At 58.0% G+C, this 16,381-nt stretch overlaps 2 protein-coding genes across 6 annotated transcripts in view; both read right to left on the reverse strand.

Annotated features, from left to right (window-relative positions):
• Positions 1 to 502: 502 nt before the first annotated feature.
• On the reverse strand, positions 503 to 7,488 carry CPNE9 (copine family member 9). 4 transcript variants are annotated; one of them, XM_042016122.1, is made up of 21 exons: positions 7,352 to 7,485; positions 5,765 to 5,805; positions 5,629 to 5,675; positions 5,344 to 5,447; positions 5,121 to 5,160; positions 4,952 to 4,954; positions 4,412 to 4,488; positions 4,126 to 4,189; positions 3,909 to 4,012; positions 3,724 to 3,828; positions 3,310 to 3,351; positions 3,142 to 3,217; positions 3,018 to 3,071; positions 2,844 to 2,905; positions 2,511 to 2,557; positions 2,249 to 2,430; positions 1,927 to 2,054; positions 1,707 to 1,809; positions 1,573 to 1,630; positions 1,355 to 1,428; positions 503 to 1,238 (listed from the first exon to the last, which is right to left on the reverse strand). In XM_042016122.1, the coding sequence occupies exons 1-21, from the start codon at positions 7,426 to 7,428 to the stop codon at positions 1,086 to 1,088; spliced, it is 1,641 nt and encodes a 546-aa protein (XP_041872056.1). In that variant the 5' UTR covers positions 7,429 to 7,485; the 3' UTR covers positions 503 to 1,085. The 4 variants fall into 4 exon arrangements, 3 of the variants coding, with proteins under 3 accessions (XP_041872056.1, XP_041872064.1, XP_041872072.1); XM_042016138.1 differs by having other exon boundaries at positions 1,100 to 1,238; positions 1,355 to 1,493; positions 7,352 to 7,488; XR_006014058.1 differs by having other exon boundaries at positions 1,146 to 1,238; positions 1,355 to 1,441; positions 7,352 to 7,487.
• A 356-nt stretch (positions 7,489 to 7,844) lies between these two features.
• MTMR14 (myotubularin related protein 14) overlaps positions 7,845 to 16,381 on the reverse strand; it is a 31,540-nt gene continuing 23,003 nt past the window's right edge. The window contains exons 18-19 of one of the 2 annotated variants that reach the window (XM_042016287.1): positions 11,436 to 11,591; positions 7,845 to 8,204 (exon numbers count right to left, since the gene is read on the reverse strand). In XM_042016287.1, the coding sequence (XP_041872221.1) occupies positions 8,027 to 8,204; positions 11,436 to 11,591 (334 nt within the window). In that variant the 3' untranslated portion in view covers positions 7,845 to 8,026. The remainder of the gene's footprint in view (positions 8,205 to 11,435; positions 11,592 to 16,381) is intronic. The other variant, XM_042016298.1, reaches the window with a different exon arrangement.

Consider the following 16,381-nt stretch of genomic DNA (forward strand, 5'->3'; position numbering starts at 1 on the left):
CAATGGAGCTGCGGCGGCGCCTGGCGCGGGGCGGCCGCTGGGTAAAGCGCCGCGCCGCCCGTAGCAACCGCACTTTCGCCACGGCACCGCCGGGCAGCGGCACCGGGTGGCGGCGGCGGCAGCGAGGACGGAGGAGACGGGGAAGGCGGCGGCGGCGGCGGCGACGACGGGGCGGGGAGGCCACGTGGGAGCGGCGGGGCCGGGCCGGGTCCCGCCGCGATGGCGGTGGCGAATCTGCCGCCTCGAATCACAGACCCCGCTGCCACCGCCCGGCCCCGCCCCACCCCGGCTCCCCTCGCCCCCCTCACCCCTTCGGTCCTCCCGGTCCCTCCCGACTCCTCGGTTCACCAGGTCACCCCGATCTCCAAGGTCCTCCCGGTTCCCCCGGCCCGGCTACACGCCCCCCGGTACCATCGGCCCCCTGGCCTCCCCCGCCCCACCCCACCCGTGCCTCCTGTCCCCCTTGGTCTCCCCGCTCCCCCTACCCCAGCACGGCAGCAGACCCGGTTGAGCAGTTTATTTACAGTCGGTAACGCAGTAGAGACCCGGCTGCCCTCCGCCCCGGTACCCCCCGGTGGCGGGAGCCCCGGCCGTGGGGCAGGGCACGGGGCAGGCCGGCCAGCCCTGGTCAGCAGAGCCGGAGGAGAGGGCACAGGCAGGAGCGGGGTGCAGGCAGGAATGGGGCGCAGGCAGGAGCAGGGCGAGGCCGCTACCCCAAGGAGCAGCGGGGCTGAGACCCCCGGCAGGCACTGAGGGTCAGCCTTCCCCTGGGGCACACGCCAGGCTGCTCTCCCGGGACACACACACACACACTGTGTCCCCCCCTCGCTGGCCCTGCCCGCGCTGCCACGGCCGAGGGACAGTCCCGCCTATCTGCTGGACGTCAGGCGGGAGGAAGAGGCAGCCGAGGATGTCCAGCCCTGTGGTCTCACTGCCAGAAGCGTGTCCCAGCCATGTTTTCACCAACCATAGCAGCTGATTATCTCCCTAATGGGGCCACATCTCCATGCTTAAGCCCTGGCCACCAGCAGAAGAAAGGTGACGTATTCTCGCCCCACCAGCCAGTCCCATGGCTCATGGAAGAGCTACTCGGGATCTGCCTGGCGAGGCTTGATGTCACGGGTCTTCATGTAAGAGAGCAGCTGCTCAGGGATCTCAGCCAGCACGTCCTTGGCCAGGCGGGCCATGCTCAGCACCTGGTTGCCCGAGTCGTCCACGTAATCCCGAAACGGCACAAACTTTGAGGGCAAGAATGTTGCAGTCCGGTTGGAAAGAGCTCTGGTGCTGTGGGGGTCAGCAAGGAGGACTGAGCATCTCTCACCCATGGTGGGTCTGGATTCAATGCCAGAGTTACCTGTACAATGTCCCTCTCGGCATACCGTCCCCGGGAAGACAACCGTACCTCATCACCGTCCAGCTCCTCCATGGCTGGGGGTGACAGCTGGTGTCACCAAGCCTCAGTGGGGTGAACACCGGGGATGGAAACACCAGCCCTTTGGATGCCTTTGGCATCCCAGAGGAAGGGATGATGTTTCCATCCCTCTTCCCTGGTGTCCCCAAGTCCCAACTCACCCTCAAACTCAGCTGGACCTACTCCCACAATGATGATGGACATGGGCAGGGAGGAAGCCTGTGGAGCAGGGGCAGGGTGTCAGCCAGGATAGTGCCCATGTGAGGTGAACTCAGAGCAACAAGGGTGCACTCACAGTGACAATGGCTTCCTTGGTCTGCAGCATGTCAGAGATGACACCGTCAGTGATGATGAGGAGGACATGGTATTGTGAGCCGTCGGTCACCTGGGCGGCTGTCCTATGGGGAAAAGGGAGGGGATCCCTCAAGCACTCCACTGGTGTGAGGCAGTCGGCCCTTCTGTGGGACAGATGGCATTTGGGGATGGCAAAGGGGGAAGAGTGCCCCAGAGCTCACCCAGCCACCTGGTTGATGACAGGAGCAAAGTTGGTAGGACCGTAGAGCTGGACGGTGCGCAGGCTCTGGAGGTAGGACTCCAGCACGCCTTCAATGCCAGCACAGCTGGGGTTCTCCACATTGTTGTTCTGGGGGACAAAGATGGGCACTTGGAGGAGGACCACAGCTCCTGGTGCCCCCCAGGCTGTGGGATTCTGGGGCAGGATGTAACCAGGGTGCTTCTCCCCCCTGCCACACTGCTGTGGACACCCCAAGACCAGCCCTGCCCCACAGCCAGGGAGTTTGGGTTCACCCTCAGCCCTGTCCCACAGGGAGGGCGCACCAGAGGAAACTGGTGGGAGATCTTGCCGTCAGGTGGGACTTTGGCACCAAAGCCGTAGGCAGGGAAGAGCTTGTCGCTGTCGTAGTCCTGGATGATTTCCCCCACTGCCTTCAGTGCCAGGGCATAGGCGCTCAGCTGGTAGGGGCTCGCGTAGTGCAGTGAGGTGGGCTGTGATGGCAACCCTGCGGCACAGTGCCCATCGCACCCGCCCCATGGCCAGCCCCACGGTGATGGGGACCCCCCAGACACCAGGTGCACTCACCATTGGAGGCCGTGAAGTCAATGGCAACAGTGAAATTCAGCTGCGTCCTTAAGGGGGAGAGCGAGGGAGGCTGCCGGCCCCACGGCACAGGGATGCCATACCATCTTCCAGCCCTACAGTGCTGGTGTTTCCCTGCCCAGACCCATTGCCTGGGCTTCCCCTTCCCCAGCCAGCACCCCACAGTCCCATGCCACCATTCTGCATCTACTTCCCAGCCCCACTGCCCCCTTGTCACCCCCAGGCTGCACCTCTGCTGTCACCACTGTCCTTGCCCCGAGACCCTCAACCATGGGGGATCTCAAGGACCCAGGGGGCTCCTGGCCCCCCACTCACCCGCCCCGTATGTAGTCAACGAAGGTGAACTCAGACTCAACGGAGAAAGAGAGAAGTGTCACCTGTGGGCACAGGGGATCAGATCTGGAGCCCCCCAACCTGGCACACACAGCAGGTGGAGCAGCACCAGCCCCTGAAAGGCAGGAGGTTCAGGAACTCCCCAGCCCCACTCACAGTGCCAGAATTCACATATTTCTTCTTCTTGCATTTCTTCCTGGGATTCAGCACCTGCAGGCACGAGGCTAGGTCAGTCCCAGCATGGAGTGCACCCTGCTCTCACCCTGACCCACTACCCTACCTCATACACTGTGAACTGACTCTGTGCGCGAGAGAGCTCCCGGTAGCTGGTGGCAAATTCCCCAATGAAGTCGTGGCTGCAGGAGGAACACAGGGTCAGCATGGCCCGGCACCTGGGTGAGAGGTGCCCTGGTAAGCTTCAGCTGCACCCTGATGTCCCTTGCCTCACCTCCCATCCCGGTCCCAGTCGTACACATCTATCTTCACCGTCCTGAAAGTGAAGGTGCACAGTGGGTGAGCCACCAGCCAGGCTGGCACAGCCCCTCCAGCCCCTGATCTGGGGACATCCAGCCCCGCAGCCCAACCCACAGTGAGCATCCTGCCCACCAGCTTCCAGCAGAGCCACCCTGCCTGCCCAGCCTGCGGCTCTGCCGAGAGGGAAGCGAGAAATTTGGGTCACGGTGGGGGCCCTGGAAAGGAGGGAGATGCCTTTATGTAATTTGGGTTGCAAAAGAGAAAAAACCCAATCGGGACCCAGTTCTGAGCTGTCTGCTGCTGTGGGGACAAGCCCACAAAGAACTGCTCATACCCTGCTCTGGCCCCATGGCTGCCCCTGTCCCTGTCCCCATCCCCATTCCTGTACCGGTCGTAGTCGCCATTGCAGAGGGCACGCACGGGGATGGTGAAGGGCTGCCACACCGGGTTGAGTGTGTTCTTCACCACCTCTGTCTTATGGCAGATAGTAAAGCTGGGGGGACAGGGCAGGGTTGGGCCATGCTGTCTGGTGACATTGGCACCCTGCCTGCCCCATTGGGTCCCTGTGCTCACGTGCCATCCTCATTGCTGCGATAGAAGACGAGGAAAGGGTCAGATTTTCCAAAGAAGTCCTTCTTGTCCAGCTTGTTGGCACACAACTGCATTGTGACGATGTCCTGGGGACAGGGACTGTCACTGCCAACCACTTCCTCACCCCTGGCACCAGCAGCTTCTGTACTGAGGGACCATGCAGCCCTCTCCTCACTGCAGCTGGTACATGGGTACTCACCCGGCAGTTGCTAAGCTCCTCAGCCAGCAGAAGGATAGTCCCACACCGCTTCCCTGGGACACCCCTGGAACCAGAGGCATGCAGTCAGCTTGGGGACAAGGAGGACAGTTCAGGGGCAAGAGGTGGGGTCAGGGCTGGGTCTTCTGTCCCACAGCTGGTGGTGCTTGGCAGTGTGACCAGAATCTCCATCACAGGACATGCAGAGAGGGGTCCAGTGGGGCAGGTAGTGGAGACACAGTGTGGGACCCTCCCACCTCACCTCATCACACCACAGGGTTTGACTCACGTTAGGGGTCTCTCCAGGCGTCCCCGCTGGGACCCAATCACCTCTCCCAGTGCCACAAATGCCTGCCCCAGGAAGTCCTGTGCCCCCAAAAAAACCACTGTGAGACCCTGGAGGGCTGTTGCCCCAGTGCCCCACCACCCACACCCACCCCTTTCTCTTGCAATGCACCCATGGGACCTGCCACCAACTTGACTCTGGGCCACCCCAAGTGTCCTGAACCTACACTGTGACCCAAGAGCCACCTCGCAGCCCAGGACCCATTGTGCATCCCCAGGACTACCCCAGGTGCCTGCTTCATGTGCCTTACACTCATTCTGTGTCCCCAGGGCATCCCCACAGCTCTGGACCCATCCTGTGTTCCCCCCTGAACTGCTCTACATGCCCTGACCTGTCCTAGATCCCTCGGGCCTCCCTACACCCCTTCTGCCTCTCAAAAGCCACCCCCATGGTGTGTCCTGGCCTCATCCTGCCCCACCAGGTACTCCCATGAGGTCTGGGTTCCCAGGGCAGAGCAGAGGCTGGTGTGTGGCAGGCACCTACCTTCTGCCAGTTCCCATGGGGCACGGAGAGATGGAGAGCAGGTTAGAGCCCTCAGAGGGGCATGCGTCCCACCCCAACAGCACCCACACAGGGCACAGCCTCGGGGTGTCCCACCATAGTGTCACACCGGGGCGTCACTATGCGTCCCCCCGGGCCAGGCTGTGCTCACCTGCTTTAAAGCGGAGCAGCTCTTGGAGTCCACGTTGTAGCTAGTGTGGGAGAGCAGAGCCCTGAGCTGGTGCCTGCAGGGATGCTCCAGCACACAGCCCCACTTCCCCACCCATCCGGGCTATTCGACACTGTATTCTTATTTGTCATCCTTATTTATTACTGACTCGGTGCTTTGTTCCACCCTCAGTGGGGCCAAGCCCTTCCCTGGCCACCTTACTCACACATCGAAGCGGAGGTTTTGCTTCTCCTCGAAGTAGTAGTCGAGGACAAACTTGCGGACAAAGTCAGGGTTCAGGGTGTTGTCGATCACCTCGGTGCGTCCGAACTGCAAGGAGAGGGGTGAGGGTGGCCCCCCCAGGACCCGTCCCCATCGCAGCTGCCTCGGCGCTAATCCCGGTGGGGGATTAGCGCTGCTGGCGGGGCCGGATCATTAGCGCGGACACGGGTGGCCATATGGGCCCGTTTAACCCAGCCGGGGATTAGCCAGGAGAGGGGGCCACGCTCACCTCCTTCCACTCGCTGCTCCCCGAGACCTGCACAAAGAGGACCACCACTGCGGAGAGAGGAGCAGAGCCAGGCTGCCGTGCCATGCCGTGTCCGTGTCCGTGCCATGCCATGCCCCTGCCCGGCTCCGCCACCCACCTGGGTCGGACTTGGAGAAGGTGTCCAGGTCCAGCAGGTTCCTGGGGGAAGAGCCAGGCGTGAGCTACCCTGAGCACCACCCACCTGGCCCCGCAACGGGTCCCCATGTCCATCCCCCTGACCACAGGTCAGCACCATGCCGGAAGGCCGTGCTGGCACCCATGGATAAGAGCATCGGCACTCCAAGGAGACACGCTGGCTCTCTCTGCAAGGTTCGGTGGGGCAGCCGGGCGAGCGGCAAGCAGCGTCTCCAGCGCTGATGGTGATTGAATATGACAGGGAACCCATTTACAGGATGAAACCTTCCCCGGTGCCGCCGGCGCCGGCTAAGTGCCCGCCGCGCCCCGGCAGCAGGAGCTTGGCTAATGGTGGGGTGCAGAAGTGAGAAGAAAGGAGACACTTGGAGCAGGGGCTGAGCAGCCAGTGGGCATCCCCCGACACAGCTACCGGCAGAGCGATTGATCGTCGTCCTGTGCGCGGTGCGACACCGGAAAGTGCCGGGGAATGCTACCGGCTCTGCTGGGATACTTCCCGCACCCCCAGGGTGGCAGCACAGGGTGGGCTGGGGCACGGCCGGGGGCTGCGGGGCTAAGCCAGCTCCCCAGGCCCCAGCGCGCAGGGGAGAGACCCCACCCTGGTGTGGGCTGGGTCCTGGGGCTGCGAAGCCGAAGGCTACCCCTGCCCTGGGTTGTCTCCAGGTGTGACCCCCGGTCCCTGCCTGGAGCTGCCCAGACCCGCAGCCCCGCAATCCCTCTGCCTGCCGTCCGGGAAGCTGGCAGCGGGGGCCAGGGCTCAGCCGCGGGAAGAGGGAGGACACGACAGCCCCCGGCCCGGCCCGGCCCAGAGTTTGCATAGTTCGGGGATATGCTGGAGGTGCCCATCCCGGTCGGGGTGCTCCGTGCCACAGGACCCACGGCACGGGGACGCTACCTCCCAGTAGGACGCTGGTGCCTGTCCCTGCGAGCGGGACCCCCGGCCGCAGACAGCGGTGCCTCCGACGGGCTATATTTAGCCGCCTGCAGACCGGCTCAGCCGCCGCCGCTTGACCGGCGGACCCTGGCCAGAAGCTGGGGCATCGAGCAGCCCCTCTCCCGCAGTCCCCATCCCGCCATCGCTAATGCTGCCACGCTCCCGGTCCCGTTGCCTTGCACCGAGCTCGCCGAGCCGGGCAGAGATGAGCAGAGCCGGGCAGCCGCTCGCAGCCAGCGCAGGCACCCCGCGCCCCGCCGGCATCACCCACGTCCTACAAGCATCGCCCCGCGAGGGGCCGTCCCCCGCCCCAGCCCCGGGTGAGGGCATCGGGTCGCTTCACGCAGCCGTGCCCGGTGCCAGCATTCCATGGGACCCCATGAAGGGGACGGGACAGGTGGCAGCAGGGCAGAGGGACGCTGGGCATACGCCCTGACACCGAGAGCTACCCGGGGAGGGACGAGGACGCGCAGCTCAGTACCCCCTGAGCCAGGGGCTGAGCGGCGGGCAGCGGGACGCAGCGAGCAGCCCCGCAGCGCATCCCCGTGCGTTTCGCACCCACCCCTGTCCACGGACTAGCCGCCGCCCTCCCGCTCCCCCGCCCGGCTCCCGGCTCACCGGCAGGACACGGTGAGCTCCACCTTGGTGCCCGGCACGCTGCCGGCCGCCGGCTCCAGCGCTCCCGGAGCCGCCATCCCCGCCCGGGCGCCGCCGATGCTCCGCGCCGCCTCCTCCCGCGCCGCCGAGGAGGCGCGGCCGGGGGCGGGTACGGCACGGGCACGGCGCGGCTCAGCACATCTCGAGCACGACGGCCCTTCCCTGCCGGCAGCGGGGGCACCAACCCGGGCACCAAGGGGTTCGGCTCCTGGGGCTCCACCGGCACGTCCCGCCCGCGATTCCCAGTCAGGGGCAGAAGGGGCTCAGCCCCCAGCCCGCCCCACCGGGGGCTTCCTCCCGGGTTCGGCTCGGTGTTATTTCGGTGCCAACGCTCGCGGAGAGTGGGCCGGACTATTTATAGTGAGCGGCGCCCCCGGCAGCGCAGCTCCCCCGCGCCGATCCCCGCCCGGCCCCGCTGCCCCCGCCCGCAGCCCAGAGAAGAGGCAGGAGAGGGCACAGCTCGGGTCATTTACTGCAGAGACTCGCCGAAGACCCCGCACCCCCCAGCCCCAGGCAGGGGGGACTGGTGGCAGGCGCTGGGTGCAGCAGGTGCCCGCACCGAGAAGAGGGTCCCAGGACTCTGCTGGGGGACGTGCCAGCCGCAGTTTTCCAGGCAGTGGTCTGGAAACGCCGTGTTCAGAGGGTGCTGCTGCCTCTCAGTCCCACGCCTCGCACGAACTGCTCGAGGAGGCCACCGATGGCCCCTGAGGGGCTGGGGGGCACGGCCTTTAGGCCGATGGTCCGGCTGTAGCTTGCCAGAAAGGCAGAACGCACTTCTTCCAGACGGGACTCACGGTCACTTGCCGACACCAGTCTAGGAGAGAGAAGGGGAGGTCAGTACCTGCAGCCATCCTTCTCCACATCCCAGCTCTCACTCCTGACACAGAGCTGGCAGCAGGACCAAGGCTCTGTCCACAGCGCTGGCAGGTCTGTGGTGCTCAATGCACTGCAGAGGCTAAGGCAGCACCAGCCCCAAAAGGCTCTGTCCACAGAGCTGATGGCAGCTGGCGCCACTGCCTCCTCATCCAACCCAACCCACGGAGCTACTTGCAGCCTCAGTCTCCTGTTCCCCACGGGGTTTCCTCCTTCACACACCCCACTGTCCCATTTCTCCCACCACCATGGTGCTCACAAGGCTGCAGTTCATAAATAAAGTGGTGCTTTGGCCAAGTGGATGCTGGTATCAGCCCCTGCACCAGCTCCCTCTTCTCCTCACACAAATGAAGCCTGTCCACATATGCTGTGCCGGACAGTCGCTTCCAACCTATTTGCAACCATCCCTCACTTCCACCAGCCCCAGCCTCGTGTGCTTGTGCCAGCACAGACAGCTTTTTGGAAAGGGGGGATGAGAGGGAGCAGACAAGGTGACAAAAGCCCCAAGGAGCACTCCAGCCATAGGAAGAGAAGAGCTGAGTAGCGCTTTACTTCTGCTCCCCAGCCTGGCTGCTCTTGGGAAACAGGAGCAGACTAGGGCATGACTTCCCATGGGACCTGCTCTCCTCTCCTGCTGATCCACACACCTGGTTAGGGGCAGGGGGAAAACAGCAGAAGGAAGGCGAGACTTCAGCTGAGGGAGCAGGGGAAAGCAAGACTGGGGCTCAGAGGCAGCTGTTCCAAGCTCTCCAACCTAAAACAATCCTTGCTGTGGTGCCTCTGCGACATGCCAGTGGTTCCCAGAGAGATTAAGACATTCCTCAAAGGTCACTCCAAGGGCACAGTGCGAACCTTCCCCATAAAAAATTCTCTTTAATCTTCCAGCGCCTGGGCTGGCTATAAATTGGCACAGCTCATCTGAATGGAAGTGTTAACCACCCACAGCCAACAGCTTCGGTCCGGAAACAGCAGCAAGAGGATATGGTGGGAGGCCTATAAACAGCAAGTGATGCCGAGGCAGCCAACCAGGCCGCTGTTTACTGTGTCTGATAATAAAGAGAAGCCAGAGGGCAAAAAAAGGCAACAACATATCTAAACACAGTAGCGATGCTTTTTGGCAACCTAATTAGGACGTGGAACTCGCAAACCTGCTAGCATTTAAAATAAGCTCCATGAAGGCAGGACTTACTTGCACCCGAGTACAGCGATCTCAGATGTCACGCGCAGAGGTAAGCGAGGGCGTGCAGCAGTTAGGTCCCGTGTCTTGTGGCTCTCACACCTCTTTACAGGGCAGATTTTGTATTTGGGTTTTTGGGTTTGTTTCATGGAGTGAGACACTCCAAGGCACAGGGTCAAGCAGCCAGCCACTGCTTCCCACCAAGCCCTACAGACCAGCTGCAGCACTTCACCCTGAACAGTTCACCGCGGAGGCAGGTCGCGCTTCCTTGCCAAATCCACAGCACTCTGCCCCGCTACACTTCCTACAGCCTGCCCGCTCGCCTGCAGCTCGGGGTGCGGGATGAGAGGAGGCTGTCAAAGCCCCAGCTCGAAGTAAGGCCTGACAAGCCCCACACAAGCACAAGAAGTAGGCTGTGAAAAGCATACCTTCATCGAGCTGCTGCCAGTGAAGATGCAAAGTGGGAACTTAAATGGAATTAAAAGAAAAAAATCATACCGTGTCGGGCTGTGAAAAACTGGGATAAAACCACAATGGAGTCCTGAGCAAACAGGGCTGATGCAGAGCAGAGAGAGGGTGGAGGCTCTGGGTTAAGATCAACACAACACCCCTGGGAACTCTTCATCCTTTCAATGCACTGCCTGGTCCCAGCACCTTCAGTTGAGCAGTCCCCAGCCGCCAAGCAACCCACAGCTTCAGTGAATAGCTGAACAGGGCAGATCACCCACAGGAGAAGCACCACCACTGTTCTCCTCCTTTTGAATCCACTGCCCCAAGCAGTCACTTTCCAAACTGCATAAGCCTAAAGCCTATCAAATTTGATTCATGTTTCTCTACTGAATTCCCTATTCTGACGTCAGATCCAGCTCCAAGGGCAGAAACAACTTGCTGGTGATCAGCAGTGACCAAGCACAGCCAGGCTCAGGACACAGTAAAGCAGTCACTATTCAGATGCCCATCCTTGAGTCCCTTCTCCCTTGCCCATCTCCAAACTACTGCAGGAGCAACTCAGTGTGTCCTCAGGAAAGAAGAGCAAATCCTGGCCAGGCCATGTCCGACATCTCTTGCAATGTTTTCATCTGTCAATTCATGGATCTTGTAGCTTCACCCTAACTTGAAGGCAGCTGCTCTGCTCTGTTCAGCAGCACAGCATGCAGCCACATGAGACAGAGAGCCAGGGCAGGCAGCCTGTCTCTCACAGGAGACATGGGTTTTCATGTGGCTTGCACTCTGCCTCCAAAGCACGTACTCATATCTCAGTAAGGGCCTGAGCATCTGGCAGCACAGCTCTTGCACTGCTTGCTAGCAGCAGCCCCTGATCTGCCATTTCAGTTTCTTGATGGAGAGTTTGCAGCCTGAAGGCACAAACCAAGATTCTCTTGTAATAGCAATTAAAGCGCATCTCCAGTCTTTCAAGCTTCCAGAGGTGGATTTCTATTTGGGGAGGAACATTTGCCTCCCAGCCATTTCGCATGGCAGGATGTGGCAGGACGCACGGTCTCTGTGGCTCTGCACTGGTCAGGCACAGCACCTGAAAATGATGCTGCACAAGGCCAGACAAAATTTGGGTTACAGAAGGAAAGTCCTTCTCTTACTCCAGCAGGGATCTGACCCCAGTTGGGAGATGTAGGTGAGCAAAATCCAAAAGCAAGAAAATCTGGGTTACCAGTCCTGTCCTGACAAACATGAATCCTCAACTGCACTCAATTATGACCAAATTCAGCATCTTCAAGGAAGAGAGAAAAACCTCTTCTTCCTACAGAAAGCAAAGTGCTCCCCCATCATTAGGCAGAAAAAGTGCCATTTTCTTTCTGTGTTCAGCATAAGCAAAGAGTGCTGAGGGACTGAGTTTGTGCATAGAAAACACAAGGCAGAGAAGATGGAACAGTTTGTTATGGGCTCCCAGGCTTCTCCGAAAGTGCCAGAGTGATAAAGTTGCAGTGCTCGCAGGCAGCCAAGAGACCCAAGGAGAGATCCTGCATTTGAGACACTTACAGGCAAGTGCTAGAGAACTCATCCGGGAAGCTGCAAGGGAGAGAGGCGTCTGTGTTCAGGATTGCCTGCTCCCGAATACTGCCACACCCTGTCACCATCTGCCAGCTGCCAAAGTCTGTGGAAACGGAAGATCCGGGCAGAGAATGGTCCGCCGATCTGGGGCAGAGAGAGAGGGAGACGGCTCGATCAGTCAGATCATTCAGCCACATGCTTTTTGCTGGCGCTAGTGCCAGGGACCTGCCGGGCGGACGGCCAGCAGCGCCTGTGCCAGCACTGTTGACACTCAGGGACCACGGTGCAACATGCAGCTCTGGCTGGGCCCCAGACCCAGCCTTTCCTTTGAAAGCGAAGGGAGAGCCAAGCTGGCTGGGGCCAACAAAGCAGCAGGAGCACACCGGGAGCTGGACAGGAGAGAGCCAGCATGAAGCAGATGGCCATGCAGAACTGAGAAACCCATTAGAGAGATGGAACAGCACATCCTGCCCTGAAACCTTCACAGATGTGAAAGTTGTGCTGTACAAAGGACATTCCCCTGTTGCTTGTTGTAGCTGTTAGCACATCCCAGGGCAGCAGGGCAAATCAAGGCTGTGACTTGGTTAGTGCTGGGAAAGACTTAGAGATCATTGTCCTGGCAGCAGTTAGAAAGCAGATCACTCCTGAGCCATTACCACCAGATCTGAACAGAGCCAGTGCTCAAGGCGTACCCAGAACACCTACCCCCAGCACCTGAACGTCTCTTCATTTCTGTGTTAAAGAAAGGGCTGTGCCAAAAATCAGGTGACAAAACATCTTTAGGACAGGCTAAATAGCTGAGGAAGGATAATTGTTTGATGTATGCAACCTCCCACCAGGAAAGAAAGAAGCATGAAACATGGTTAAGTGAATCTGAGGAGTCCCTCCAAAATCTCAGAGAAGAGGGCACAATCACTTGAGACAAACCCACAGCTCTTGGCTTCCAAGGGAGCAAGCAATTACTGTGCCTTGCTGCACAGCAGAGTGTACATAGCTGGAAGCACAGCCTGTGGCAGAGCTGCTCAATTACACACTACCAAGATCTTCTGGATAATTTATCTGAGTTCTGCTGGGCAGAGAGCAGTGCTCCAGCTCCAGCTCTGCTGGGCCAGGTACTTGCACGCTGTCTTCACAGCTAAGAATAGCAGTGGCGCACTGCAGCTGCTCCCCAAGGGACCAGGAGAACAGCCAGAAAGACAGGCTCTCCCACAGCAAGAAGGACCTGAGCTAGACTGGAAGGCAAGAGTGGGATGAGATGCACAGCAGGAAACATATCTGCAATCTCAATCTAATTCCAGGACTGCCATTTAATTAGTCTGATCAATACAGCCAAGGTTGAGCAGTGGGAAGTGTGGTCCTGAGCTGGCTGTGCAAGCACAGAAGGGGAGTCACACAATTCCCTGTATATCAGCTTCCCATCACAGCTGCAGTTTGGGGGTAATATCCCTGTCTAGCAGTTCAGGCTCCTAAAGGGCATGACAGCAGAAATCAGGAAGAGCAGAGCTTCACCTGTCTCACACAGACCTTGTTCTTTGGCTGCTCAGTGAACTGAGTGAGGGTCAGAGTACTGGGAGAACCCCATCTTGCAAAATGGTGCTTTTCCTGGGGCATGTACTGCCAAAGTAAAAATGAGGGTACTTCGCTGAAAGCAAAAGTGCAGCATATACTGTTAGAGAGACCTTCAGGAGATCAGACAGGGATAACTTTCCCTGGAAAGCAAGGAATTTGTAAGGGAAGGGGGAGCAGCTGTTGAGTGACATCTACTTCTCTCCGTGCCTTTGGAAGATAAAGTGGAGGAAGTCAGTGTGAAGGAGAGCAGGCAGAGTGTTTGGGCCCAGAGCACGATACCATGATGGAAGCACAGTGGGAACAGTGCAGGATGCCAGGGAGAAGCATGGAGGAATACTGCTTCAGCGCAGAGTGAAGAGGAATATGTCACCTCCCTGAGAGCACAGCACAGCCAGACAGGAAAAACAGGAATGTCACACATGGTGACAAGAAACTGAGCTAAAGGGGTAAAGAGATCTGTAGGCAATGGGCTCAGGCTGAAAGCCAGAAAAAGCAATGAGTTGCTGAACAGAGGACAGGTTTGTGGCCAGTTAGAAACAAAGGTTTTGGAGAGGGCAAGCGTGAATGGCAGAGGAGGGCCTGGACTATAGTAGGATCTCCAGGTGAAGGTACAAAGAACTGAGCAGAGTTCTGCAGCTCCTGCAAAGGGAGAGGAGTATCTGGAGCCTGCCCAGGAGACTCTGCCCACATGGCAAGCCACGATCCAGGGCACCAGGGATAGCAAAAATGTCCCTCTGCCCAATATCATCAACCACACCAGTCAGATAAGTCTGTGCTAAAGAAGGTGAACAGAAGATTGTTTTCTGCTTTGGGTGTGTGGCCTCAGCTTCCAGTTGCTGGTCACCTTCCATGCTTGTCAGCTAAGATTAGACTGATCTTACACCACCTCTTGGATCAAGTCATCTCTTGAATCCTGCCATGTACAGGCAGATAAAAGCACTGTGTATCTCCTGCAAGACTGACTCAGTGACTCTCTAGTCCTCCAGGCCTTCCTGGGGTCCCCAACCCTGTCAAGCAGCTGTGCAAACTTAGTAAGGTTTCATCTAACCCAACAACACTGTGGTCTAGGAGTTCAAGGCAGTAAATTCCGAGTCTTGCCTCCAGGCAGCAGAACAAACACTTGTCGAGTAATTGAATAAACTGATTGACTCTGCAAAGAGTCTAGGTTGTTTCTTTCCTGGCCCAGAGATCTGAGCCTGGTCAGCAGAGCTAAGATATTGTGGCAGACCTTCCCCTCTATCCCCAAAGCCTTCTTAAGGAGGCTCCTGAGGAAGTGTCACAATCAACAAGCATCTTGAGCAGCCTCAAGAGACAGCAGGGGCCAAGCCTGGGAAGACACAGCATGGGAAATTTTGTGTTTGCACTGCAACAGCAGCAGAGCTTCTTAAAAGTTGAGCTTGGCTTGAGACCCAAGACCAGATGTCTGGGGTGACTGCACCTCGATGCAATCCAGTCAATGCTAGAGGTGAAAGTCTTCCTGGAATTTCTACCTTGAATACTTCTTGTAAAGTCTTACTGCAGAGGCCCCAAAAGAGCTTCAGTGAGGCCCTTGGAACAAGCTGGAACTGCTGGGACACCAGAACCAGTTCCCAAGTCTTTAGGAACAGCATGCCTGCATCACATGACAGCCATGCCAGAGGCTGGCTAGGAGTGAGGGCAGCACGGAGTCCTGGGAAGCAGCTGGACAATGACAGCAAAGCTGACATGGTTAGAGATGAGATACAGCCAGTCTTCAAGTTGCTGTCTCTGCCACAGACATCTAATGGCAGACAGAAAAAGAATCAAAGTGAGCTTCACACACCCACCTCTTCAGGCCCACGAGTGGGAAGAAACTCCCTCAAAAGTGCAAGATTAACTAAATTAGATTAGCAAAACAGAGATGAGCTGCAAGCTGTTCCTTCACACAAGGAGGGACCTCTTGCAGGCCATAAACTGGCAGCTCCTAACCTGGAATGGTTCCTTTTAATTAGGTCAGTGCTTCCCATGCAACATGCTGCACAAGACAGTATTTCAGAGCACATGGACACTCACTTGCCTGCCAGAGAAGAGCCAATACCGGAGGCAGAGCAACAGTCAGGGATCCTTCCCTTTCTTAATATGTAACTGAGATGAGAGCCGAGTGCCAACAGCTAGGCTCCCGTCCTGCCCTGTGCTGCCCCCGCTCACCTGACGTATTTCCACACACCTAGGACTATTTGGGAAGCAGCTCATTTGCCAGCATATGCTCTGTGCCTCAAACTGAAGCATTAAGTAGGTTCTGTATGCGCAGGCAGACTTTGGCAACCTGGAGTAAAGGGCAGCCCTTCCCACCTTTGCGTGGGAAATGCTGGCAAGGAGTATGGCACTCTGCCAAGAACTGGGAGCCCTGGCTGAATTCCAGGCAGTTATCTACAGGCTGGGATAGTGCCCGAGCAGGCCCTTCTCTGTGAGCACCATTTCTGATTGCAGCACATAGTCATGGGCCAGCCAGCAAGCCCATTTTGTGGCATGGTCGTGCAATAATTCCAGAAAACAATCCTGTAAACAATTCCTCTCCTGCTGTGGTCACTACCCCGAGCTGTCATACCGCAGATACACCTTCTGAGCGAGGTGGCTGTAAGGAGCAAGACACACAGCGCACACAGTCTTCTCACTACCTACAAAACACTCAAAGCCAAGGGGCAGCAGCTCCTCTGTCCCACTCTGCTCTCACTGTGCTCCCTCCAGACCCACAGCTGAGCCATCTGCAGCCTTAATAAGTAAAATAAGGGAGTTCTCTGTGACTGCTGGTCAAAGCAGATCCTCCACAATTTAACTCCTCCAGATCTTGACTCTCTAGATCACAGTACTTTGGGTTTTGTTTAACTGACTTAGCAAAAGCACATTCAACCAAAGATTATCCAGCTGCTAATCCACATTAGTGCTATGTAGACACATGATAAAACCCTGACACAGATACAGAATTTTTCTGCAGTGTCATGGCACGCTTAAGACTGCTAGTGTCAAATGCAAATACAGGAAAAGGTTTGCAAACTGCAACCCCCTCACATGCAGGGGGTTCAATTTGAGGCACAGTGACTGCCATACTCAGAGCTCTCTGTAGAACAAGCAGCACATCTTGTCCTACTCTGCAAATAGTCTATGCAGTATTTTCCTGTGTGTTTGTCCTCCACAGATGTGCTCTTACCAATGTGTTGGAATAAGATAGAAAGACTGACAGGAATTGCTTTTGTACTGCTTTGCCTAACAGGAACCATCCTGGGATCTACAGGTACCCAGGACCTCTGGCTCAGAGCAAGATTCACAAGATGGGCTGGTAATGTGACAGCAGCAGCCTGTTGACATTGCCTGGCCAGGAGAGGGGTTTGGCTTCTAATGTCTGACTG

The sequence above is a fragment of the Corvus kubaryi genome, unplaced genomic scaffold (genome assembly GCF_017639235.1).
Source record: "Corvus kubaryi isolate FWS band 111438036 unplaced genomic scaffold, C.kubaryi_AGA036_p1.0 136, whole genome shotgun sequence".
Classification (NCBI taxonomy): Eukaryota; Metazoa; Chordata; class Aves; order Passeriformes; family Corvidae; genus Corvus; species Corvus kubaryi.

Bases quoted from the DNA above. Each gene is read 5' to 3' on its own strand.
- CPNE9 (XM_042016122.1), bottom strand. From the start codon at position 7,428: ATGGCGGCTCCGGGAGCGCTGGAGCCGGCGGCCGGCAGCGTGCCGGGC. The intron at 5,806-7,351 runs GTGAGCCGGGAG...CTCTTCCCCCAG, and splicing joins GAGCTCACCGTGTCCTGCCG to GAACCTGCTGGACCTGGACA. The intron at 3,829-3,908 runs GTGAGCACAGGG...CTGTCCCCCCAG, and splicing joins CGCAGCAATGAGGATGGCAC to CTTTACTATCTGCCATAAGA.